The 26,934-nt window shown below is 50.5% G+C and overlaps 1 protein-coding gene across 1 annotated transcript in view; it reads right to left on the bottom strand.

Annotated features, from left to right (window-relative positions):
• Window positions 1-26,511, bottom strand: part of LOC138504593 (ADAMTS-like protein 5) — a 567,458-nt gene extending 540,947 nt beyond the window's left edge. The window contains exon 1 of the mRNA XM_069625180.1: window positions 24,820-26,511. Coding sequence (XP_069481281.1) covers window positions 24,820-24,845 — 26 coding nt within the window. The 5' untranslated portion in view covers window positions 24,846-26,511. The remainder of the gene's footprint in view (window positions 1-24,819) is intronic.
• Window positions 26,512-26,934: the final 423 nt, after the last annotated feature.

Raw genomic sequence — 26,934 nt, 5'->3', positions numbered from 1 at the left:
CCATCTTCACTAGCATGAGGATGAACTTTGTCCCGATGCTGATGCCATCTTCACTAGCACGAGGGCAAACATTGTCCCGATGTAGACACCATCTTCACTAGCAGGAGGGCGAACATTGTCCCGATGCAGGCGCCTTCTTCACCAGCACAAGGGCAAACATTGTCCCAGTGCAGACGCCATCTTCACTAGAACGAGGGTGAACATGGTTCTGATGCAGGCACCATCTTCACTAACATGAGGGCCAACATTATCCCGATGCAGACGCCATCTTCACTAGCATGAGGGAGAACATTGTCCCAGTGCAGACGCCATCTTCACTAACACAAGGGCAAATATTGTCCCAGTGCAGACGGCATCTTCACTAGCACGAGGGTGAACATGGTCCCAGTGCAGACACCATCTTCACTAGCACGAGGGCGAACATTTTCCCAATGCAGACACCATCTTCACTAGCACGAGGGCGAACATTTTCCCAATGCAGACGCCATCTTCACTAGCACGAGGGCGAACATTGTCCCAGTGCAGATGCCATCTTCACTAGCACGAGGGCGAACACGGTCCCGATGCAGACACCTTCTTCGCTAGCACAAAGGCGAACATGGTCCCAGTGCAGGCGCCATCTTCACTAGTACAAGGGTGAACATTGTCCCAGTGCAGACGCCATCTTCACTAGCACAAGGGCGACCACGGTCCCGATGCAGACACCTTCTTTGACTAGCACAAGGGCGAACATGGTCCCAGTGCAGACACCATCTTCTCTAGTACGAGGGAGAACTTTGTTCCAGTGTAGACGCCATCTTCACCGGCACGAGGGTGAACATTGTCCCAGTGCAGACACCATCTTCACAAGCACAAGGGCGAACATTGTCCCAGTGCAGATGCCATCTTCACTAGCACGAGGGTGAACATTGTACTGATGGAGCAGATATGCACTGAAAGAATATGGGCCTCATTAGGTGGAATTGTACGATCGGACTGAAAAAAAAAGGTCTGACTGTATAAAAAGTCTGAAAAATGCTACTCTGTTGTATAGTGAGCGGGGTTTGTGGGGGACATGCCTGGAGCTCCCGAAATAAAATTAAAAAAAATATAAGAAAAGGACCCTGCGGCGCCAGTTCCGGATCACGGAAGTGTGTAAAAAAGGAAAGTAGGGTTTGTTTATGTTGGGGGTGTGGGTGGGGATGTGTTGAGGGTGTGGGTGGGGGAGTATTGTGGGTATTTTGTGGGTGTGGGTGGGGGTGTGGGTATGTAGGGGTTTTGAATGCATCTCCGAATGGGAAATGTGCAAACCTTTTGTGGTTCCAACATTTCTCATGCACACTTTTTCGTCCCTGACTTTTCCACGACAGAAAAATCACGCAGATCCCATTAGGTATATCCACCGAATTACCACCAAACTCACTTACCGTTACTGCCACGGGGGTTTAGAAGTGGTAGTAGCATTGTGTTAATCCCAGTTTTTGGAGTCCATAGGACACCATGGGAATCTGGGGAGATCCCCCCAATTTTTAGTGGTGACTTCACCTACAACCCCACAGTTCTGTGGTGCTGTAAAAGCAGTAGTAATTCCATTGCCACCAAAAAAAGGTGCAATAACGAAACTACCACCAGTTTTTTCCTGCACCGTCGAATTTGTAATGAGGCGCTATTATTTTTACATTGGAGCGATTTTTTCTCCAGTGCTAATACCAAGCAGAGTTGCCCCAGCATTGGGGCAATGGTGCTGAAGCCAGGTGTACACACAGCCAAGTACCAACTACCAGAAGATGATCCATGGGCCAATAACAACCCACTCATGACACCCCTCACACTGCCCAGCACCCAGACACATCTCTTGCGAAACAAGGGAACAACGAACCACTTGCATAGCGTTTGCCGCCCGATTTCCAATCACGATTAGGGATGTAACGGTATAACGGTGTACCATTAAAGATACCATGAACAACTCAATTGAACAATAATAACCATCACATTGTTTATACCGGTATACCGTTTATACCGTTAAGTGTGTTTTTCAATCTGATTTGGAAAGGCTACAGTAAGCAAGTGCTGTGCAGTCTTGGTCTTGCTCTGTTGGATGTGTCGCCTGCCAAGTAGTTTCAGTTGGAGCAGTTTTTAATGCCATTCCATAAACCACACGTGCCTGACACAAAATCAATATGTTAGCAATAGGAAGAATAAATACAGTGCCAAGAAGGAAAAGGGTTTACTTTGGGTTGGCGGCTTTGGGGTTTATATATTTATAATGGATGTTTGCTAAACATATGACAATGGAGCATTTCCCTGGTTCTATCATTGAATTTACATATAATAAGTCACAGAGCGAAATTCACTCATCTCTGTGGGTATTCCCTGCTGCCATACCAAAGGGTAACCTGTCCGTGATTATTGAAAACCTTTTGGACCACAAGTAAACTAAAGGCTGTAATGTAAAGAGAGTGCGTGTGTGCGTGTGTGTGAATGCGCGCAAGCGTATACTACCATCAGCCTCCATTGATCTGCGGCATGCAGGTTATCAAGATGGCAACATGTTCATCTTCACCAGTAGCCAGTGGGGGAGCTAAAAGCCTAAATGACCACTTAAGAAAAGCTATTGAGTTTGCTCTGCCAGTCGCAGCAGGGCTGCCCGCCCCCCTCCTCCTCCTCTCCACACGTGTGTTTGCGTTTGGTGGAAGCAAGGGGTGGCATTGCAGTGGAAAGTATGTTGAAAAGCCCAATTCTGGCCCTGGGTGCCTGGTTTTGTTTGTGATGATAAATCTGACAATTTATGACCTTTTAGAAAATATTTGTTAAGATTAGTTAACTCCACCTGCTATACCGCGATAACCATGATATACCGTCATTTGGCAAGAAGGTTATCGTACCGTCATTAAACTAATACCGTGACACCCCTATTTCACGATACAAGTGTAACTGCCCGTATGCATTTAATATACACCTTCCCACATTTGCAAGAGACCTGCTGCAGTATCTGATGTGCATAGGAGAATGTACAATGCAGAATACATGCTGCAGGCATTTATGCATGGTATGCATAGGTTGCTATGTGTTCCAGCAGAGTGAGTCGGAGCGAGGCTCGCCGTACGGAGGATGCTGCTCCAAGGAGTTCATCTACAAATGACTTACCTTTCTGGAATCTGCAACTGAGTGTGTCAACTCGTTTTGTAGGTTCTTGATGGGAGTCTACTTAACTACTGCATATCTACTTTACTAAAACCACTTACCATGTAATGTAGCGCAGTGTCAAAGAGATTGCTATGGCTTTGGTTAACCAATCAGAATTAATCTCCCTTGGTCTTCCCTTTGCCATTCTTTTAGTCTTCCCTTTGCATTCCTTCGGTCTTCCCTTTGTCATCCCTCTGGTCGTCCCTTTGCCATCCGTTTTGTTCGTCCCTTTGGCATTCCTTTGGTCATCCCTTTGGCATTCCTTTGGTCGTCCCTTTGCCATTCCTTTGGTCTTCCCATTACCAAAGCCTTGGTCATCCCGTCACCATTCATTTGGTCTTTGTGATGAATCAACTTCCGGGGCACCAGTGGTCCAGGGACGAATATCGGTTTCTAAACCATCAATCAACCCCTCACCTCTAGTACCCAGAAGGGAGCCGAACAGATTGGATACACAAGTCAATTATAAACCTTCTTGTTGAATTTTGGTAACGTGGACGGAACGGCAGGCTTATCTCCGAAAGGTTGTGGATCGTTGGTTAGTTGCAACACAGCAACAATACAATTATTACCCAATGATAAAAGGGACTATCCAGTCAGGGTAGTATAAAAATATTTACTTTATTATTATCACAAAATATAGTTCTAGCCAGGGTCAGAAATAGTCCCAGTCACCCAAAAAAAATGTGCTCACCCCTCGCCTCAAAAATGTGGCCCACCCCTCGCCTCACAACCCTTGACCTCTGATGACATCACCGGAAGTGATGTCATTTGACCCCACCCCAAAGTGACATCCCGGGAAGCAATGAAACACGACCTTTCACCCATTGACAAAACAGGAAGTGGCATCAAATAGCATTGTTCATAAGTACATTAAATGATTGTGAATCCAAGCAGACGTCCAAGGCCAAATGATAATATGTTATTGTATAGCACTTATGCTTAACTCTTTTTTATAGAACAGATATGCATACAATATCACCCAACCTTGTTGGTACTCATTTATCGACATAAGAAGGATGAAAGGCTTTTTGAAAAAAAAAAGTGATAAAAAGGAATCTTTTTTTTTCATTGTTTTTTCTTCCAAACCGGCTTAGGCATGGCCAGAAACCGCCCCCAGACCCCAAGGACGATTTTGACCCGGCCATGGCCTTGTGCTTTCGATGTTTTTGGTGCTCGACGGTGTCAAGTCTGTTTCAGGGTGCCTTGCAGCTTCTGCAACAGAGTTCAAGACGGGTGACACTTGCGGGTATCAGGTGGCAGGCAGTTTGGCGAGCGAGGCTGGACTGACGGCTGCAGGCAGGCCCACACGGTGGCTCAGGGTTCGGAATCGTTGTCTCAGTGCTGGCCGGTAGGGCTAAATCACTGGTCGTGGCGTCTCAGATGTTGTTAACGACTGTGGCATAACAACAGTCAGCCGTGCAGTCGGTTGTACCTCGAAGGGCACGACTGGCTCAAAAATGGCCTTGAAGGCAGACGTTGGTAGATGCTTGTTGATGCACTCCTCCTAGCTACTTCACTGGTCTTGTGTCGCCCTTTAAGGCAGACAGCTTAAAGCTGAGGAGAGTGTTGCAGGCAACAGCCTTGTCCTTCTTTCGGGTTCAGAGACTCTTTGGGACTTCCCGCCTAGGAAGCTTGCTTACAGAGCCTAGCAGGGCACGCTGTGTGCTGGCTGGGTACCCGTTCTGGAGCTGCACAGCGCCCTGTGGATTCAGTGTCTCCCTCTGTTCCCTGGGAGATGTTTAGGGGAGGGATTTTGCTTCCCTCTTGGAAATCCTGGCCTCCCTTCACTGGTGGAAGCTGTAAGGCAGACTGTATCTTCAGCTAGGGTCCAAATGAGTCCTTCTTACTCCATTAGAAGTCGTTGGATGATCTGCCAAAAGCAGGGTTCAACCCTCTTTTAAAGCCAAATGAGTCCCAGTGATTGGTGCAGGCTAAGCTTACCTTAATGAACCAACCCTGGGTCCCCACCAACAATCTTCTGTTATGCGGGGGGTCACAACCAGAGTGCTTTGCAACTGGAAAGGTAAAGGGGTGAAAACATGTACTACTCAGTCCCACCCATCTTCCTGTCTGTTGTGGATCAAAGTGGCTCTCTGGTTAATTGAGCTCTCTGTGACTCCTGATCACAGCGCAGGTCTCCCTTGAAGTTTGTGGCACGAACAGACTTTCTGTTTCCAGCAAATCACATACTTCTTCCCTCCGAAAGGGGGTTCCCTGCAGGGGTTGCCTACTGTAAACAGTTGTCCAGACATGTCATTCACTGCCCTTCAGATAGAGAGGTGGGAGCTAGCTTCAAGCTGACACATTGTATATCAAAAAGGTGTTGGGGTTTCCTGTCCTTTGTTAGTTCTGTGAACAGGCCCCTTCACAGGCCTGCTTCAATTAACTCTTATCAGTATGTGCTGCCAACACACAGAACTTAACAAGAGGCAGGGTGGATCCCCTGCTGATCTGACTGAAACTGAAACTGCACTGGTTACCTGGCAACCCTCTGACCTCAGGTCTAGGTCCCCCCCCACAATTTGCACACCTGCACTGCCCCCCTGGCAACCCTTGCACTGAGGGGCTGTTTTCTGTATCCCTACAGCCCCCTTCCAGTAATTGACACCTGATGTCTGCACTTACCCATGCACTTATCCATAGCTGGTTGCACTTTTATTTATGATCTTTATTTATTTTACTGTTAACCTATGTACTGCACTGCCCCCTCTCCTTTTCCCACCGCACTCCTCCCTCTCCCCTGCAATTGCACGATCCCAATGTCACCTGGCGTAGTAAGATCATTGTCTCTGTCTTCCCTCTGTTCCCCCTCCCTTGCTTCGTTGCGCCTTGAAACACTTGTGTATAGACGTGTTATAAATGCCATATCATACATATCATGGAGCCTTTGATATTTTAATTAGTCTGGCCATCGCCGGAGGAAGGTGTTGCGTTGCCACTTCTTGAGATGCTTTGATGTACCTGTGGCTGTCACATTTCAGCTGAACATGACAGGAGGACTGCACCGGTAGGCTGTGTCCCCCAGAGTACACTTGAATATGTGTTTGTTGTGCAGTGAGCATTGGAAAATGATTGCGGATTAGCCCCACACATTTTCCAGAGGTTTATCTACCAGCATTCAATTTCTCAACAAAAAGAATATCAAAACAGCCCAGGCGAGTGCACACTCCCCGTGCAGATGGTCGAATTCCTCACAACAGTGCACTCCTCTCTATCTAGAACCTGCACAGTGCACTCCTTTCCACCTAGAACCTGTACGGTTCACTCCTCTCCATCTACAACCTGCACAGTGCACCCCCTCCAACTAGAACCTGCACATTGCACTCCTCTCAGTCTAGAACCTGCACATTGCACTCCTCTCCACCTAGAACCTGCACAGTAGACTCCTCTCCATCTAGAACCTGGCAGTACTCTCCTCTCCATTTAGAACACTTACAGAGCACTCCTCTCCATCTAGAACCTGCACAGTACACTCCTCTCCATCTAGAAACTATACAGTGCACTCCTCTCCATCTAGAACCGGCACAGTGCTCACCTCTCCATCTAGAACCTGCACAGTGCTCTCCTCTCCAGCTAGCTAAAGTGTGCTGGAAATCGGAGAAAATCAAAATACTAAAGCAAACATATCCAAGTTTAAGCGCAGAGTGAAGCTAGGTCATTTCGCTAGGTATCCAGGCCTTTACCGACCTGCAAATCCCATCCCTGAAGGCGTCATAGGTATTAGGACCCTGTGGTGGTATTAGCCTTGTTTTATTTGTATAGGGAAATGGCACAGCAGCTAGTTTAAAACAAACTATAGAAAAACGATGGCCATCAAGGAACAGAGACAGGAACAATGTATGGTCCTGTCCCCATTTATCGTCCTTGGGCCACATGCACAGAGGTGTGATGTCGAGCAGGAGTGGGTGGGCCGAGGGTTGGGGGAGTAAAGTAGGAAGAGAGCAGTGGGGGAGGTATTGTAAGCAAGAATTAGATCGCAGGTTCATCCCATGAGGTAAGGCCAGCATTCCAGGCCTTCTGATTGGCCACCCTGCACCTTCTAGGTGCCAACTATTAATATGGAAACCCAGAGCAAAAGTCCCAAAAGACGTGGGCAAAATGTGTGAGGGGTGAAAAGGCTGCAGCTTTGCTTCCTCTCTCAGGGCACAGACGGAAAGGAAGGGCAGAACTGATGAAGGGGCAGAATAGGGGTCTGAGCCAGAGTGGAGGTGAACACAAGGTACATGTTAAAGTAGTTGGGTATGTGCATTTGTTTTGTGTAAGTCGTTCAGAGCCCTTGAATTTCTGAACGATACAAGTCTGCACGGGCAGAGTGGGTGCACGGAGCAAGTGCATATAATCCAAAAATAGGTCTGACGATGATCCTGCAGTTTTACAATTGCATTGAGGCGCAACCATGCACGGAGGGAGACAGGGAGGATAGAAAGACAATCTTAAGGCATGGTACATTCAGATCATGCAAGTGCACAGTCAGGTGCATGAGAGGGGGGGCAAGTGCAGGGTGAGGGGGGACCAAGTGCACCCAGTCAGTCTGAAGCTGGTGTAAGTGCTCAGAGATGCCACTCTCAATGGTCATTGACCAAGTTCAGTAATGATGAGGCCCGGAGGCAAGTGCGAGAGGACTGGTGAGGGTGCCAGGTAGCTGTAAGACTCTGAGGTACACCAGGTGGCCAGTCAGAAAGGAGGCAGAGAGGACTAGAGTGGAGAGAAAGGTTAGCAGGGTAGAGGGAGAAGGAAGGAAGAGGAGAAGAGGATTGTCTAAAGATGTTCCCAGAACTTAAGGAGATCAGGCTCAAGACGGAGGGCGGCAGGGTGGCTATTCCCGAGGGGGGCCCCTGCAGAGGATAAAGATCTCCCACCAAACCTCTGCTTGTAAAACTGGCTCACTCGCAGAACGTTGGAGGTAGATGAGCGGAAGACCAGGGAGGGACAGTATTTATGAAGGCAACATTGAAGGTAAGTAGGCCCCAGGCCCCAGAAAGCCTTCTGGACAATGTAGAGGGTCTTGAACTTGATCCTTGCAGCCACGGGGAGCCAGTGGAGGGATTTCAGTGCTGGAGAGATGCATTCCCTGGGCTTGAGGCCAACGATAAGTCTTGCAATTCTGTTCTGGATGAGTTGCAAAGGGCTCAAAGAAGAAGCAGGGAGGTTGGGAAAGAGGCTGTTGCAGTAGTCCAGCCTTGAGAGAACGAGAGCTCTGGAGATGGTGAGCTTCTAGGGGAAGGTGAGAAAAGGGAGAGTACCTCTGAGGAGGTGCAGCTGGTAGTTGCACTTTTTAGAGATGTCCGAAATGTGAGTGAAGAAGGAACAAGTGGAGTCGAAGATGAGCCCAAGGTTTTTTGCCTCAGAGGTGGGTGCGGACGGAGGGCCAAGGGAGGCCGGCCAGAGTGAGAGTGGGAGTGGGAAAGTGGGAGCATGAGTCCCAATGCAAACGATCTCACTCTTACTGGCATAGAGGCAGAGGTTGTTTGCAGCACGCCATGACTGAATTGCAGACTGACAGTCAGGTATGAGTGAGGTAGAGGAGGTGGCTGAGGGTAGCCTGAAGGACAGTTACGTGCCATCTGCAGAACACTGTAAATTAGAGATGAAAGTGGCAACCACACGTGCCAGGGCAGCCATGTAGATATTGAAGAACTAGGGGGGTATTTAGAACCCTGGGGAACGCCACAAGTTGAAAGAGTGATAGTAGAGAGAAATTACTCAAGTTCCACCTGGGATAGGCGGTCAGAAAGGAAGGAGGTTAACCATGCCAGAGAGGTCAAAAAGAATGAGGGCAGAGGGAGTGTTAGTGTCAAGATTTGAGAATAAGTCTTCGCGGGTGTTCAGAAGAGGAGTTTCCGTGCCTCTGGATGCTCTAAAGCCAGATTGATGGTCGTGGAAGCAACCACCGTTTCAGTGTGGAGGGTGAGCTGAGAGATAGACATCCTCTCCAGGAGTTTGCCCAGGACCGTGGTGATGGAGATAGGGAGGTAGTTTGCGGAATGGAGGGCTCGGCAGAGGGTTTCTTAAGCACAAGGGAGTGCTTAAGAGTGTTTCTACACATATGTATATGTATCCATTTGTATGTGTGTGTGTGCATAAGTGGGAGGCAGGAACTCGGCATAAATATGTGTTTAAAGACAATGCATGAATATTTTATGTACTTGCTACAAGGGACGTTTAGGTACACTGTTCGCATGTACTGGGACTAGCTGCAGGACAGTTTGTTTTAAAAAAGCACTGATGGCATTCACTAGGCACAGCTAGCATAAAAACACGTTTTATAATGGCATGTTAGTATATATTGGGCACATGCAACATTAAAATGTGTTTATAGAAGTATGGTGGCATATATTGGGCACAGAGATTGATAATAAAGTGGCATGTTGCCATATATTGGGCATAGGCACAATGAACCTGTGTTCACAGTGGTCATTCAGGCCATTTACTACTTCACTAGCACTTTATATGCACTGAGATTGTGATTATCATTAGTCTGTATTATCCCACATGGGACGATATGCAGGTGCACTTTCTCCCAATAGGCACATGCACCCTTTGGGGAGCTGGGGACTGGCAGGCCCAACATGCACTACATAAAGCCCTATATTGTATTGAGATACAATGGTCACGCCTGAGTGGGGTTCTTATTTCTCTCTCTATACGTTGTGCAGACGGACACTGTTGAAATTGGGCTGCGGCAGCTGCAGCCATTTGTGGGCACTCACTCCATCATGCGGATTGTTTGCCACACCGCGGAGAATTATTCTCTTATGGTGAAGCAACAAATAATCTCGTAATGAAGTTGGTATACCTTATTGTCACGTAGGCATGGCATTTGTACTCCTCTTACACCTGCTGCTCGCACGTAGTGGCTAATCACTTAGTGACCTTATGAGTATTGGTGACATATATACCCATGTTCCATTAAATAATGGACACTTCAAGATGGTGGATTTACCACCACACTGAACCATAGAGTTTGTTTTCAGTAAATTCAATCTGGCAATCATGTGACGCGTGAATGGCAGTTGGGAGGAGCCCATTACACGGCCTGCAAGGCTATTTAAAAAACAAGAAAACACTAGTTGGGAACAACTACAAGCCTGAGGAAGCTCGCGGGTCGAGCAGAACGTGTGGCGTTTTTCCACCCATTGGGGTGAGTGCTGCTTCATGCCTGGTCTGACCAGGTACTGTCATGTATGCTTTTTAATGAAGATTTGCACTACTTGTGATTAATAAAGGAACTTTTTTAAACTTAGTAAATGGTTGTGAGTGCTTGGGCAAAGTTTTGGCTAAAGTTGGAGGTACTGTGTATCTGCCAATCTGCACCCTTTCCTGACATTCTTTTGAATCTTTAGAGCCTAGCCCGCTCTAGCCCAACAGCACCAGCTGAATAATGAGGCAGAGCGCAGTCTAGGGGCTAACAACTGTTTCCCTAATATATCATATATTGGGCATAGAACACGACTGTGACATTGTCCTTGACCTCAAGCCCAGAGATCATATCTCACCAGCTCGGAAATCTCTTCACTGGCTCTCTGGCTGGCAAGGATCAAGTTCAAGACCCACTGCATCGTCCACAAGGGTTTCTGGGGCCTGGGACCACTCTACCTCCAACTCTCTCTTCCTAAACATCTCCATTCTCGAGCTCTCCGCTCATCCACCTCCAACTCTCTGAGGGTCAGAAGCTTTTCCAAGAAGAAAGTTGGGGGCAGATCTCTTTCTTCGGCTGGGGCCTCCCTCTGGAAAAGCCTCCATGCCTCTCTCAAATTTGAGCAGAACCATCTCCGGTTCTGGAAGCAACTCAAGACCTTCCTTTTCAGTTCCGCTTTCTCTCTCTCTCTCCCCTGCTGATGCATACGACTGGTCACCTGCCCATCCTCTGAACTCGGGCTCAGGCTCCTGCATGTCAAGTTGCCCTTGCACTGCCTCCGGGCTCCCCCAGCACTTAAGGTCTGTATCTGCAACCCTACAGTCCCTTCTCTCTGTACTTACGAGTTTCAGGATCACTGGGTTTTCCCCAAAAAGGTTTTCCAAGGTCTCCTGGTTAAGCAATGTGAATTCGAGGGTCAATGGTAAATAGGACCTTGTGGCTATTCTGTTTTTTACACCTCATTGCATTCCAACATGGCCGCCCTGTAAATTCCCTGTAAATCGATGGGCAGTCTGGTGGCTGGCACTCTCTGGGTATTTGAGCCCCTCCCCTTTCTCGTTCCGCGCTTCGCATCGTAAAGTTTCAGCGACGCTTACCGCGGTACTGAGCTCCAGTCAAGAATTCCTTCAGATTAATTTCTGTCCCTTTTAGTTCTTAGTATTATATCACAGTCTAGCGTTCCCCTCTAGTTCCGCCCATCGTTACTCCTTGTTCCTCAGCCCATCCATTCTCTCCCTTCTCTAGTCCGTTAGTCTTCCTCAGAAGAACTTTTCGAACGGACGTTCGCTGAAATTCACTGTCACCGCAAGTATTTTCTTTTCATCTGCGGGTGTTGTTATTCAGCTCCGTTTCCCTGTAATTTAAAAAGTAACTTTCATGAAAATGCCGAGGGTTTTAGTTCTGTGTGTGTGAAGGTGAGAATTGGGTTGTTATCTCTAGTACTGCGCTGCACTCTATGCGCATTGTTACTTCCTGTGAGGAGATTGCTGAAGTACCCTTGCTCCGCTCCTCACCATAGCGCATTGGTTCTGTGTAGAGATTGCTTAGGTAAAGTTAGAGTTGCTCAGTAGGCACGCATGTTGTGAAGTGGACTTGCTGAGGCACTCACTTCTTGCGCACATGTTTTGATTAGGAAAATAAACATGAGGCAGATTTTGCCTCCAGTTTCCTTTTGCCACGCATGATTAGGGTAACTTTTAGGAAACACTTGTAATATTCACATTACATTTGCTCACATGTTTCTTTGACAACATTATTTGCACTTTAGTGGCACACGTTTTTTCAGTGCTTACCTATTTCTTTTTGTAACTCGTGCTAGTGCTCATTTGCTGAACTAATAGGCACAGTTCTTCAGAACTTAGAATTCATTCTTTCCTTCCTATTAAGCACTAGGAGTTTCTTAAGTATTCTTGGCACTGCAAAATCTGAACCCCAGCCTGAGTTTCCCTTAGTGCCTTCAGTTAGGTGGGTTCCTGCCCCTTCTCCGTCTCCTGTCTACAGAACTAGCGCCCCTGCACAGACGCAGGATGGAGAGCTAACTAAATTCCTACTTAAGGTATAGTGAGTAGGTTATTTTTTGTGGAGAGAAATATTAGAATATATATTATCCCTAGGTCAAAATAGAGAGATTATCCTAACTAGTTTTCCCCTGTGTTGCTTCTTTGATTCCTAGTTCCGAAGAGAGATTAGTTACGCAGGAGAGAAGTTGAGTACAACGCACCCTGAGAAAAAGAGTCAGATTTTTTGGAGTGGTGTCCCCGCAGAGTCAAAAGGTAAGCGTTACAACGAGTCACTCATTAGCTGCACTTGCGAGCTACCTGCAATTTCTCCTCTCTCACCCCCGTCACTTCTCCCCTCCCACTTCCCTGCACTTGTACTATCTGAATGGCACACATCGTAGAAACATTGAGGTTTTGTCCTCCCTCTGCCCCCCCCTTGTCTTGTCACGCCTAGATGCACATGTGTACAGGCGCATTATACATTTCCCATCATATCATGTCATAGACATCATGAACCTATTCATGTTTTTACAGTGGAAATGGCTGTATTCATTCATTGACTGGTGATTTTTATATGCACAACACACAAGGTCATTTGCTTCAGGTCGCTTACATATGAGGGAGTCTACACACATCAAGGTTACTTAGAATCAATATGGGCTCATATGATAGGTGTAAAAGCAATCTATCAAGTCAACATATAGGCCCAAATGTGCCAGATAAACTATTGGTGTCTGGGGGCATCCAGCGGATCCATCACTAACCCCCACCTTTCTGGCTTTCTTTGGGCATTTCCGTTTTTTAGTGACTTTTTGAATCGCTTGGGGTTTGTCTCTTGTTGTGTGGGTCGCTGTGACTTTTGCTTTCTTTGCTAGCAGGGATCCGTTCGCATTTGTTTTCCTCAGCGGGGGCTGTTTTGAGTTTCATTCATAATTAGGACCTCAGCGTTCTAGCTCGGCTGTAATGTTTAGGAATAACTGTGGACCTGCTTCTGGGAATTGTTTGTGCATTGCACGTGGGTTATGAGTGCAATGCACTTAACGGTGGGCAGCTACTGCAGTGAGTTCAGGGCCGGTGGGATATGGTTGTGTATATTGAAGCCTGGATTAACCTTGCTGCTCTATTATAGAGGAGTCGCTTTTGTTCCAGAAGGTAATGGGGCGGGGAAGGGTAAGAGGTGCCACAGCACTCTCACCTGCTCACCACTAAGGTCTGTACTAGTGCACACTTGTGATCAGTGGCCAGTGAATAGAGGATTATGGTAACCTGCTGCAGGTTGCAATGTCCCACATGTATAATGGCTGTTCTTTCATCATTAAAGCAAAGCTCGTTTCCCTCCATCCTCCTCAGAATTGATGGCAGGCAATACTGGCAAACGTGAAGTGCAGCACAGGCGGGCAGCATGGACATATGTTTCTACAATACATCTTAAAATATGTTTCTGCAATGTCATGCTGGCATTTATTGGGCAGAGTCAGTATGGAAAGGTGTTCTTATCTTTATATACTGGCATATATTGGGCACAGGCAGCAGGAAACACGTGTTTACAGTGGCAATGTAGACATATATTGGGCTGACACAGCATGGAATTGTGCTTTAATGACATTATGACATATATTAGGGACAGGCAGCATGAAAATGTGTTTTTGTAATGGCATGCTGCCAGGTCATGTGTTTAGAGTGGAGATATTTGCATATATGAGGTACCGCTAGCATGGCAATGCTTTTACAGTGAGATTCTGGTGCAGACTGGAAGAAAATCAGCATGACACTTGTTTCGCAGTGGCATGCTGGCTTATGTCGCCCAGCAGCACAGTGACACTGGTTTTACTGTGCATAAGTTCTGCTTTCCCAAGGTTTCGTAAATTGGGGCGTTGGAGCACTGTGCAGTTGGGAACTTAAACCAATTTTACTGGCACAATGTTCAAGCATCCCCCACACACATACAAAACTGACAGCTTTGATCGCACACTGGACAGTACAACATGGACAACGGTACTGCAAACTACTATCACTTCCTGAACAGATATTGCATGGCTAGTCGCGTGGTCTGCTTCTATCACAGTCCCCCAAAAAGCTGGTAAAAGAAAGCAACAAAGACAGTTCCCTAACAGACCCCCCCAGCCCCCACCCGAGATAACTACAAAAAGATCCCCCCAAAAGAAACGGCAGCATGGTACTATCATAGGCTGTTCGACGCCTCACTAGAAACACGAATAGTGCCAAAGGTCTTCAAGACAGCGTCAAGCCACTATAAAACAACACTGCTGGAGATTGAGAAGACTACAGTCTGACCTCCAATGTATTATATCCAGTTAAAATACTAGAAATCTCCGTATACAGCCAAATCCTGAGTACAAGGAATATAACAACCCCCTGTAACTCACAAGGTTTCAGACCAAGGAGAGCCACAGAAACTGTACTCATTTCAATCGGAGGTGGCCTCAAAATGTCAACGAACAAGACCGCCTCCTTTACCCTCATACTCCAGGACATCTCAAAAGCTTTTGACACCGTCAGTCACCAGGCACACATCGAAAGCCAGGAAGAAACAGGACTCCTGGACACCCCTCTACAAAGAATGTGGCGCCAACCTCAGCAACTCCCTTGCACAAGTGAGCACCTGAGGTTGCCATTTCATCGTCCGTTCCGGGCTGCTCTAGGCTCCAGGCTGCTCCTGTAGTAGCTTGCAGCGTGTTCTGCAGCTCCTACCCCTCTCCGGCGACTGCCGGTGTGAATCTCTGCACCGCATCCCATTGTGGTGTCCTGTTGGAGGCTGCTAGGCTGGCCGGACGTGCATGGCCCGGCCTTCTCCATGGCTCTCGCGGCAGTCTAGGCGGGCTGCACTGCCAGTCCAGATCACCAGCCCGCACACCTGCTTTCGGGTCCCTCCTGGTGTGGTGCTCTGGCCGCACCTGTTGTGATTCCAGAGTTCCTCTGTGGCATACTTTTCTCAGGCTATGTATTTTATTTAAATTTGTGTTCATTTGTGATTAATTTTATTTTATTTCTTCAACTACTGTGCTTTTTCGTTTTATTTTTGTGTGCTTCATCTCTATTTGTCTAGATCCTGTATTTAAGAAGCTGGACCTTATCTCCCGTTATCTGCTTCATTTGTTCTTGATTTGACCTACACAGAAAGCCCTCCAGCTGTCTGCAGGTAGCCGCAGGACTATCATTCCCAGCATTCCCAGGGGGTGACGTATTTATTCCTCTGAGTGGCGCATTAGCCCCAGCGCGTGCAGGCTGGCTTTTGACGGTTTGTGTCTGGGAGTGGTGGTGGGTCCAGCCGTCTGTCCACTGCAACCTCTGACAGCGTGTTGTACTACCCTACACCCTATAAGGTAGCACTCTCTTTTCTACACCATGTCATATACAGGTATCACCAACCCAATGGCATTTATTGATTGCAAGATCTGCAAGATTTCAACCAGCATTACTGCACCTCCCTCTATACATGCATTTCCTAAACCCCTTGTTTTCAAAAGTATTATTAACAAATAGCTTGCGGCTGATTACACGCCAGACTCGTTGACTTCTAAGTGCTTTTCTAATGCCAAACCTTCTACAGCGGCCCATGTTGTGGCTTCGTGTTCAGCTCTTACTATATCTGAGCATTTTCATGGCTCCAACAGCCCTCATTGAATGGAATCCGCTGCACTTGTTGGGTGCATTTAAAGGCCCCAAACAGAAGTCCCTTTCACATGAATGGCAGGATTTAAAAAACTGAACCAAAAACGGCTTGGCCTTTGTTTTTGATTTTCAGTCAAATTAAAGAGCCATGTGGAAAGGGGCCTACAAGTCATTACCAATTGATAAGAAGCATTTTAATTTGCAAAAGAAGGAGGAATTAAAGATCCCTGTCACATGGAAAAAAGGATTTTTACACATTGAAAACAAAAACGGCTTGCACAGGTGTGTGCAAATAAAAACGGTCTTAAAAAGTAAAAGTGAAAAAAAAGATATCAGTGCCCACAGAAAAATGTCAGAAAAACAAAACATGATGTGCGGGTTGACTAAAAGCAATGTATATTATGTTTCACCTACAAAACTCCAGTGACATTTGAAAAGCCACTTTGTCTTCATGGAAAATGTCAGCCCAAGGCAAACCCTTTTGCTGGCTGTGGTTAAAACATCACAAGGAAAACTCCCACTCTCAGCCTGGATGTAACATCTCCACTCTAATGAACAACCGCAATATAATTTCCTGCTAGAGGTGACGAATTTCAGTGTTCTCTAGATCAGCTGGCTTTGTAAGGATTAACTTCAAGAAAAGTTACAGCTTGGCTGGAGCATGACTAATACGTGTGAAAACGGGGGCACCCACTTCAAAGAGCTAGCTTCCAACACAAAAGAGATTGATTCGAAAAAACTGTGGGCACAGGCAGACCCAGTGAAAACAAATGGCCGGAAAGGCAGGAGTCAGGGCTATTTGTCCCACATGAAGATTCACAATTATTTTGAAAGGACTATTATCATTTAGGCCTTTTTCTCAGCCATCATAAGGCGGATGGATTTCATCTGTGTACCATTTTTTATGTCATGTCCAGGTGATTTTGGGGATATAAAATGTATCTACATGTGACTCTAGGAACTGTAATGGCCAGTTAGATTAGGTTTCTGGCTGATCTAAACATGATCCAAACGTGAGAGTTGTTAAGCGGGTGGAAAATGAAATTAGGGATTTGCATAATAACTTACATATTCATAACTGTTGTGCTTTTTATGGAAATGGCAGAAAGGTGCCACATGGCCGTGCTACATATTGCAGATTTGGTGGTCGGCTTATCTAAATCACTCGGCTAAACAGTTTCTCACTCAAATATCCCTCATGAAAGGTTATAAACAAGTCCTTAAGTGTTCTGTATATTCACAATATTCTTAGAATTAACAGTTCCAGATATTGAGTGTTCTATTCATAATTGGATGTTGAAAAAATCTGCTTCAAACTCAAACATGTTTCTTCAAAACTGGAAGAATAGGCCAGAAAAGCCTGATTTGCATATGGTCTTTCCCCTTCTGTAATGGCTTGGCAGGTGAAGAACGATGGTCTGGGGGGTTGCCCAGAGCAATGCCAGTGGTTAAGATTCATTCTAAACCTTCCAGCCATCACCTCTTTGTTTTTGCTTTGTCACCCCGAGTGGGACGGGTATGCCCAGACGTGGGTCCCTTGCCTGCTGGGCCTAGAGACCCAAGCTACTCCTCACTGATGAGCCCCAACAAGGGCGAAACATGTTTGGGGATGCTTGTGGACTCGTGCAGAAAGGATGTGACCTAGCAGTTCGGGCTGGACTGCCCCTTTTGGGGTGGGGCCAAGCCTGATTTGCATATGGTCTTTCCCCTTCTGTAATGGCTTGGCAGGCGAAGAGCGGTGGTCTGGAGGGTTGCCCAGAGCAATGCCAGTGGTTGAGATTCATTCTAAACCTTCCAGACATCACCTCTTTGTTTTTGCTTTGGAACAGAATATCAGACAAGACGTTATCAATGTAATAAATCACTCAGCATTTATAAGTCAGTCAAGCATGGAGCCATCTGGAAGTAACCCAGTATAGAAATATAATATCATCTCTTTCATGCAATGAAAGGAAATACCTTATCTTCGAATTGTCTAAGATCTCTCGTATTATGAGTCAGGAGTCAAATATCCATCCAGACTTCCAACATCTTAATGTTCAACTGGTTTATGCCAACCGTGTTTAACCTGGAAGCGAAGTCCCTCATAAGAATCTGAAGAGTATGTAACATAAGAAACAATGCCTGAAAAGTTTGCTACCGACTTCTAATATTATATATGAGTGAGCATTGTAATAGATATCACGTGAGGATGGGGCATGGCCCATGTGTACAATGCCCAGTGCCCTGGAGCAAAGTGCTTGTGGGAAATCCATCAACATTTATAGCAGCTGCAAGCCAGTCTAAAATATGGAATAATGAGGACGGTTGGTTGAAAGCAGTTAGGATCTGGAGTGGAGTGGGGGTCAGGAGGGAGGGGTACTAATCTGACAGTTTGCCTAGGGTGGCAACATTCCTTGCACCGGCCCTGACAGTGGAAAGGGTGTACCCTTCTCACTTCAAAGCTCCCCCAGCTGGCACTGCCAGCACCCCATTATCCTGGCTGCCACCAGGAATCACTAAGCCGGAAAGGTTATTTGCAAGTACTCTGAATTTACTAAAATCGCATTTCTAGATTTCGCAGAGTCCACAACCGTAACCTGCGGCACTAAGATAACCAGATTCAATGCAGAACTGAGCATGCACGCATCTCTCTTACGCACAGCATCACTAAAATGAGCGAACAGGCCATCCTCTTTTCAGACTCCTCCCTCGAGTAACAGCATCTGAACGTAGGCAGCGTAACCCTGCATATTTACATTATTCTTAATAATAGCGTTAAACCTGTTTCATCATCACTGCCAGGTTAACTCCATTGCACCCTCTACCGCTTCCACCAGCAAGCTCATCAGGGCCTGCAGACCATTTCTAACAAAAGCCAGCTGCATCACCCTCGCCAAGGCCTTAATAGTGTCACAGCTGGATTACTGCAACGCCCTATAACTAGGAGCTAACAAATATATCCTCGACAAAATACAAACGCTACAAAACAATGCTTTCAGAATTGCCTTAAACATAGCTAAGAGAGAACACATCTCTAAAATTAGAAGAGAATACCATTGGCTAAAGTGAAGTGACAGAACCTTACTTAAAACAGCCTCCCTTACCTTACAGAGAGAATGGTTGGGAGAACGCCTACCTGCCCTTCAAGAGCGGCCAACTCCCACTGCCTAGAGGTACCTAGATTCAAACTACCCAAAGCTGGAGGAAGCAGCTTCCAGGTGAAAGCTGCACAGTCCTGGAGCATTACCCCCAGCCCTCAGAACTAACCAGTCCTACTTCAGCTTTAGGCGCAATCCCCTAAACTGGCTGCGATCTAACGACATATGATCCCTCCTGGATACCCCACCCGCCCCCCAGCCATATATAGCTATGTGACCTACTGTAACATCTCACTGTATCTGTTTGCTTTGTCCCTGTCACCTTCACGGTATTTATTCCATTGTACAACTAAGTTTTAAGTATCCTTGTACCTGTTGCGTCCAGTTACCTAAGGGTTTGGTGCGCATTACCAAATAAACAAACAAACTGTCACCGCCACTCGCTTTGGCGGTAAATTGGCCAGATGAAGACTGTAGAAGTGGTGGTCTTATTCTGCAGGACGCAGCCGCACGGGACTGCATGGAGGGGTGACCCTACCAGGGAAAACGCCGCCACTGATTCATGGAAATGTGGAGAGTGCATGCCAAGGGTGAGCGCAATGCACCCGCCAGAAATGTCCTGACTCCCTGGGCCACTGCAAAGAGTGCTGGCAGCCCCCCAATAATGGCCGCTGGACTGGGATGGAGGATGGGGTGATGAGAAGGGGGAGGGAGGGCGTCTTCGTGCACAGCGGGTCCCCGCCGCTTCATTATAACAAGCCTTTGCCCGAGCACGCAGACACGGAAACGCACAGAGCGTCGTGCAGCGCCCCCTCGGGCGATACTCCTGCAAGCGCAGGTGAGGATTGGGAAAGGCGCCCACACCTCTGACACACGCCTTATCTGCCTGGAATCCCGCCGCATTCCTGCGCAGGAGTCACCATGAGTTTCTGCAAGCGCCTTGCACACAGCCACACCCCCGGGCAGGAACCTTAGCACCCATGCAAAGGTGCGCCCCAGCCACTTCTGGGTAAACAGCCCGCGCACGAAACACCCAGAGTGGCACCGACGTCACGCATTCGCCCACTGCTGCTTCTAGGGCCGGGCCTGAGGGGCAGCAGGTCACTCCACGACCCTTGCTCCGTCGAGTTTCTGTGATTAAAGATGGATGCAGTGAACTCGCTTAAGATGTCCTACATGAGCCCTCAGGCCAGACACAGACACGCACACCTTAATGCCACAGGTGCATTAACTCACAGAGCGCCCGCACAAGGAAAACACATGCATCAGAATGGCCCGAAGACTGACGTCAGAGGAGGAGAGGCGCCAGCATTTCGGGAAGTGCACCTGCAGCGCAGACTGCACTGAAGATGAAGCAGTGTCATTGGACAGAGGCAGGCATGGGGGAGAGGCAGGCATTGGGGCAGAGGCAGGCATGCGGCAGAGACAGGCACGGGGCAGAGGCAGTCACGGGACAGAGGCAGGCACGGGGCAGAGGCAGGCACGGGACAGAGGCAGGCATGGGGCAGAGGCAGGCGTAGGGGAGATGCAGGCATAGGGGAGAGGCAGGCATGCACCAGAGGCAGGCACGGGGCAGAGGCAGGCACGGGGCAGAGGCAGGCACGGGACAGAGGCCGGCACGGGGCAGAGGCAGGCACGGGACACAGGCAGGCACGGGGCAGAGGCTGGCATGGGACAGAGGCAGGCATGGGGGAGCGGCAGGCATGGGGCAGAGGCAGGCATGGGGGAGAGGCAGGCATGAGGCAGAGGCAGGCATGCGGGAGAGGCAGGCACGGGGGAGAGGCAGGCACGGGGCAGAGGCAGGCACGGGGCAGAGGCAGGCACGGGACAGAGGCAGGCACGTGACAGAGGCAGGCATGTGACAGAGGCAGGCATGGGGCAGAGGCAGGCATGGGCCAGAAGCAGGCATGGGCCACATGCATACACTGGCCAGAGGCAGGCATGGGGCAGAGGCAGGCATCGGCCAGAGGCAGGCATGGGGGAGAGGCAGGCATAGGGGAGAGGCAGGCATGCACCAGAGGCATACATACACTGGCCAAAGGCAGGCACGGGACAAAGGCAGGCATGGGACAGAGGCGGGCAGAGGCAGGCATGAGACAGAGACAGGCATGGGGGAGAGGCAGGCATGCACCAGAGGCATACATACACTGGCCAAAGGCAGGCACGGGACAAAGGCAGGCATGGGACAGAGGCGGGCAGAGGCAGGCATGAGACAGAGACAGGCATGGGGCACAGGCAGACACAGGACAGAGGCAGGCACGGGGCAGAGGCAGGCATGGGGCACAGCCAGGCACGGGGCACAGGCAGGCACGGGGCAGAGGAAGGAATGGGGCAGAGGCAGGCATGTGACAGAGGCCGGCATGGGGCAGAGGCAGGCACGGGGGAGGGGCAGGCACGGGACAGAGGCAGGCACGTGACAGAGGCAGGCATAGGGGAGAGGCAGGCATAGGGCAGAGGCAGGCATCGGGGAGAGGCAGGCATAGGGGAGAGGCAGGCATGCACCAGAGGCATACATACACTGGCCAAAGGCAGGCACGGGACAAAGGCAGGCATGGGACAGAGGCGGGCAGAGGCAGGCATGGGACAGAGGCAGGCATGGGGCAGAGGCAGGCACGGGACAGAGGCAGGCACGTGACAGAGGCAGGCACGGGACAGAGGCAGGCATCGGGGAGAGGCAGGCATGGGGCAGAGGCAGGCATGGGGCAGAGGCAGGCATGGGGAGAGGCAGGCATGGGGCAGAGGCAGGCACGGGACAGAGGCAGGCACGGGGCACAGGCAGGCACGGGCACAGGCAGGCACGGGGCAGAGGAAGGAATGGGGCAGAGGCAGGAATGGGGCCGAGGCAGGCAGGGGACAGAGGCAGGCATGACACAGAGGCAGGCATGGGACAGAAGCAGGCATGGGGCAGAGGCAGGCATGGGGCAGAGGCAGGCATGGGGGAGAGGCAGGCATGGGGCAGAGGCAGACACGGGCCAGAGGCAGACACGGGCCAGAGGCAGGCACGGGGCAGAGGCAGGCACGGGGCAGAGGCAGGCACGGGGCAGAGGCAGGCACGGGACAGAGGCAGGCATGTGACAGAGGCAGGCATGGGGCAGAGGCAGGCATGGGCCAGAAGCAGGCATGGGGCACATGCATATACTGGCCAGAGGCAGGCATGGGGCAGAGGCAGGCACGGGACAGAGGCAGTCATGTGACAGAGGCAGGCATGGGGCAGAGGCAGGCATGGGCCAGAAGCAGGCATGGGGCACATGCATATACTGGCCAGAGGCAGGCATGGGGCAGAGGCAGGCACGGGACAGAGGCAGTCATGTGACAGAGGCAGGCATGGGGCAGAGGCAGGCATCGGCCAGAGGCAGGCATGTGGGAGAGGCAGGTATGGGCCAGAGGCAGGCATGGGGCAGAGGCAGGCATGGGGCAGAAGCAGGCATGGGACAGAGGCAGGCATGGGGCAGAGGCAGGCATGGGGCAGAAGCAGGCATGGGCCAGAGGCAGGCAGGGGGCAGAGGCAGGCATGGGCCAGAGGCAGGCATGGGGCAGAAGCAGGCATGGGGCACAAGCAGGCATGGGGCAGAGGCAGGCATGGGGCAGAGGCAGGCATGGGGCAGAGGCAGGCATGAGGGAGAGGCAGACATGGGGCTGAGGCAGACATGGGGCAGAGGCAGGCATGAGGAGAGGCAGGCATGGGGCAGAGGCAGGCATGGGGCAGAGGGATAGGGGTAGATTCCTTGATTGGGCCGAGGGCTGCAGGCTATTGACTGCTCCCTTCCCCCACTGCGATATCACAGCACGAGGGTAGGGCCGCCCTTCTCGGGCGCATGGAGTTCGAACCGCACCCACACTTGCCCAGCTGAAGGGGCCACTCTTCACATGCCTGCAGTCCCTGGGGGTGGGGGGGCGAGAGGGGCAGCGACCAGTTCTGCGAATGGAAGAATTGCACCCGCGTGCGGCCTTGTGGTTGTGGCCAAGCTCTCGATTAGGTGCTCTTGGGGTCTGAACTTTGGCCTTTCCATGCTAAACACATTGATGTGTGTGGCGCTCGGTGCGCGTCATATCACATTAACATTCTGCAATACACCTCCGAGCTCCAACTTTAAGACAACCCCCTTTAAATACGCGGCCCCTCTCGGACCCTCGTCTCCGTTTGCATTATTTCCAAAAGTGGCCCTTTAAACTGGCCCTACCAGATCCTGTCTGCGCCTGCCCCCCATGGCCACTCTAGATATGTGGCAAACCCTAGCCCCCATTCTGCGCCCCCTTTGGCTTTAACTTGAATGCACATGCAGCTTCGAATATATACTATCTCAGATACAGTCCCTCAACGTGCTGAGCTACCGTCCCAGCTTTCTGCGCTCGGGCTCATCACGCAAACCCAGGGACAGCATCGGGGCCTTTACACCTTTTCACTTGAAAGGGGTCTGGAGCCTGAGGGGGTGGGGGCCAGGAAAGTGCCCGCGTGTCTTCTTATAACACAGCAATATCTTCCTCTCCCTTTTCCTTTCCTTCTGGTGCCTGTCGAGCCTTCCCGCCATCAGTTCCCTGGGGCTATACAGAAGCATACTTGCCAACCCTACAGATTTAGGCAGTAGGCTACTGCTTTTTAAGCAGTTCTACTGCCTACAGATTTGGGTGACAGATCCTACTGCTTTTTACAGTGGAAGGTAATTTATGTGACTCCAAGGCAGGCTCCAGGACAAAGCATGCAACACATTAATTAATCTGTCTGTACAGTGGACTGGTAGGTGGATACTTTGATTGGGCTCAGACTAATCCACTGACCTGACAGCTGCTTGACTCTGTCCTACACTCTTGCCGGGACAACCCTTAGGGTAACCACCAGCAAAGGCAAGTAGCAGAGTGTAACACCAACACACAGTATCTGCCTTTCAGACTGAGGGGGTGTCAGTTGCCATGTCATTCAGTGTTCAACTTGCATTAAATATGTACTGCCTGGGCTGCTGCTTCAGAACAGTGTCAAATGTTGCCTACCAGTTCTGTGCGATTACCTTCTGTGAAGTTAGGTAATTGAATTTGGTGTTAAGTTACCATTTAGAAATATAAATTTTTAACATTTCAACATCTTTCCATGTTGTGCTGTTTGATGGGTTGTGTATTTTAGAATGTTTCAATGGTGCCAACAATGTACGTTTTGTGTTTTCCTGTGATGTCATTGTTATGGGAATTATTTTTGAAATCCTACATCTTTTTCGTCACAGAATGTTGGCAAGTATGCAGAAGTGTTATCACCTTGTTGCCTTTTAACATAGGGGGGCGGGGTGCTAGGGGGGGGAGCCGAAACATCAAGCTGAAATGGGCACCCACCATCGTCAGGCGGGCCTGGCCCTTCCCTATTACTGCTCCAATCACCCCCTGGGTGCTGCCCCTTAGCCAGCCCTCTGTTGCTTCCCCGCTAGGCTGGCACTTCATAAATCCCATCCATACATACGGAGAGTTAAGAGTGCCCACACAGATGGCAAAGGGAACTGGCATCTCTGGTGCCAGCCATGGAGACGTGAATGCCAAGCCAATGCGTAAGAAGGACATGACAGTTGGAGAAGAAAACGGAGCAAATAATGTCACCAGGGACCTGCAATTAGAGTGTGCCAGGTTCACGTGAAGAGGACCAGGTGTGAGGGTGGGAATACCCCTGGCACCGAAGAGGTTAAGGTACAATTAAGGAACCAGCTGCTATTTGGGGCCCCGGAAAAGGACAGGGCACAGGTAACGAATGCAACCACCAGATAAGACATTCCCGGAGTTCATACCTAGAGCCCCCCTCAAATCCCCCCCCCCCCCGACTCACCTGCAGCTACGAGGCATCCTCCCCATCCGTGGCGGCGAAAGGGTTAAAGTGCATGAAGCGCCGATAGCTCCCTCTCCGGCCTGGAGGAGAAGGCGCTTTTCATGTATGTTTTTCGGGGTGAGTGTCGGCGGCGCTGGGTGTAGTCAGAGCTGGGGTGGGTGGGGTGTCCGGGTGGGTGGGGTGTCCCCCCTCTTCAGGCGCGCTGGGGGCGGTTCCAGGGATGTAGATAGCGCGCATCAGTCAAAGGCAAAGTGGTGGATGTGGGGGGGGCGGCTCAGCTCTATCCCGGCCCGGGATGCTCCACCCCCGCCATCCTGGGACTTCTTGGCAGGGCTTCAACGTCCTGGGGTTACAGGCCAGGACCCAAGGGGGTAGCTTTCCAATCCCCCCTGAGGGCAAGTGGCACCCAGAGATTTCTCTCAAAACAGATCCTCCGGCTTGGTACACTCCAAGAGGCAGAACCTCCCCTCACCCCGAACTCCCCAGAGAAACCGCACCTCCTTCAAGTTATGCTGTGAACACCCTAAGATTTCATCTTCCTGCTGAAGATCTGAGTGGGGCCCCCTGCAAGTGACGCTCCAACGGGGCGGGGTGTCACGCCCCCTGAGGTCCCAGTGCCTCTATTCTATGCGCCTCCGGTCATTATCTCACACCCAAGGCGCAGGTGGGGGGAGCTCAGCGGGGATAGTCCTGAGGTCCCACTCAAGCGGGGCAGGATGCCAGACCCCCGAGGTTGCGGTGGGGTTGTGGTGCAGGTGATACTCGGGGTGGGGGGTGCAGGCAGTGCGCGTGCCAGGATCTTGCGGCAACACCCAGCGAGCCGGAGGACGAGGGCGTCCCCAGACCTCAGTGTCAGGGTGTCAATTCACTGAGATCCACGGGGAAGCCTGCCAGGGACCGCGAGACTTCCCTGGGGCGCTCTCGTGTGGACGGGCTGCCAGTGCCACTGAGATCGGCCCCCAGGTCACAGGCTCAGGGCAGGGCGTGGAATCCGGGGGTCCGCGGATCTCCTCTTCCGCTACCCCTGGGGTCACACTGATGAAACCCCGGCACGTGCTGCCCCATCACACGTGCAGAGGGCGAGTGTGGGCAACTCTCCCTGCAACTGTTGCTACGTCTCCGACCACACAGAGTCCGCGGTCCAGGCACGAGCTCCCGGCAGAGTCCGCGGTTCCGCGCCACGGACGGCGGCTCGGGATCCAGGGGGCCTCGCCTTGTCCCGGGGTAGATGTTCTTATCGGCAGCTGGCGGTGGGTTTCAGCCCATGCCCTGTTCTCCCGGGCATCGCAGCGCGGGGGAACGTCTCTGGTCTCCGGCTTTCCCCTATCGCCCTGATGACAGAAGGCAGCCCTGGCGTGAACAGCTCCGAGGTCCTGGCTGTAGATAGCGCCCCGATGCCGTGTTTCGCTGGGCTAGGCGGGCGGGGGAGTCTGTGCCCTGCTCTCTCTCTCTCTCACTCCCTGCACCCTTGGCCTTTGCCCCCTGCCTCCTCCAGCGGGGCACTTCCTGCCAGCTCCTCTGCCGGGCACTCAAGTCGCCCCCACTCAGAGCTCCTCGACCCCTCTCAGCCCCCGCCGCTCGCCCAGGTCTACTGCGCTCCCCCTCGCGCTGTGTCTGCCTGTCTCTCCCCTCCACCTCGCGCTGTGTCTGCCTGTCTCTCCCCTCCACCTCGCGCTGTGTCTGCCTGTCTCTCCCCTCCACCTCGCGCTGTGTCTGCCTGTCTCTTGCTGGGAACCGATGACTCCCACTGCCCCCCCACCCCCTCCCCTTTGTCGTCCACTGCCCGCGGACTTTTTTAAGTTAATCACACGCTCCTCAGAGACAGGTCTGCCCCCCCACCCCCTCCTTCTTTATGTCGTTGACATCTCAAGGCCAGCGGCTCCAGAATGCTCTGAGATTTCAGAGTTTGAACCGAAATGTGATATTTGAACACGAACAGTATAATTTCCCAGGTGCGCACGTGTCACTCCCACATGTAGCCTATTGATGTCAGTGACGTCATTGCGGTGGTCTGTGAGTGACTGAGACTCAGGTTTCGAGTGAGGCAATGGTGTCTGCTGTGGAAGTTGGTGTAGGAGGAGGGCCACCAGCCCCCTCACCCTCACCTGCCTAGGG

Source organism: Ambystoma mexicanum, chromosome 11 (assembly GCF_040938575.1).
Source record: "Ambystoma mexicanum isolate Mex_15411 chromosome 11, UKY_AmexF1_1, whole genome shotgun sequence".
Lineage (NCBI taxonomy): Eukaryota > Metazoa > Chordata > Amphibia > Caudata > Ambystomatidae > Ambystoma > Ambystoma mexicanum.
This window is presented reverse-complemented; position numbering and strand designations above follow the sequence as displayed.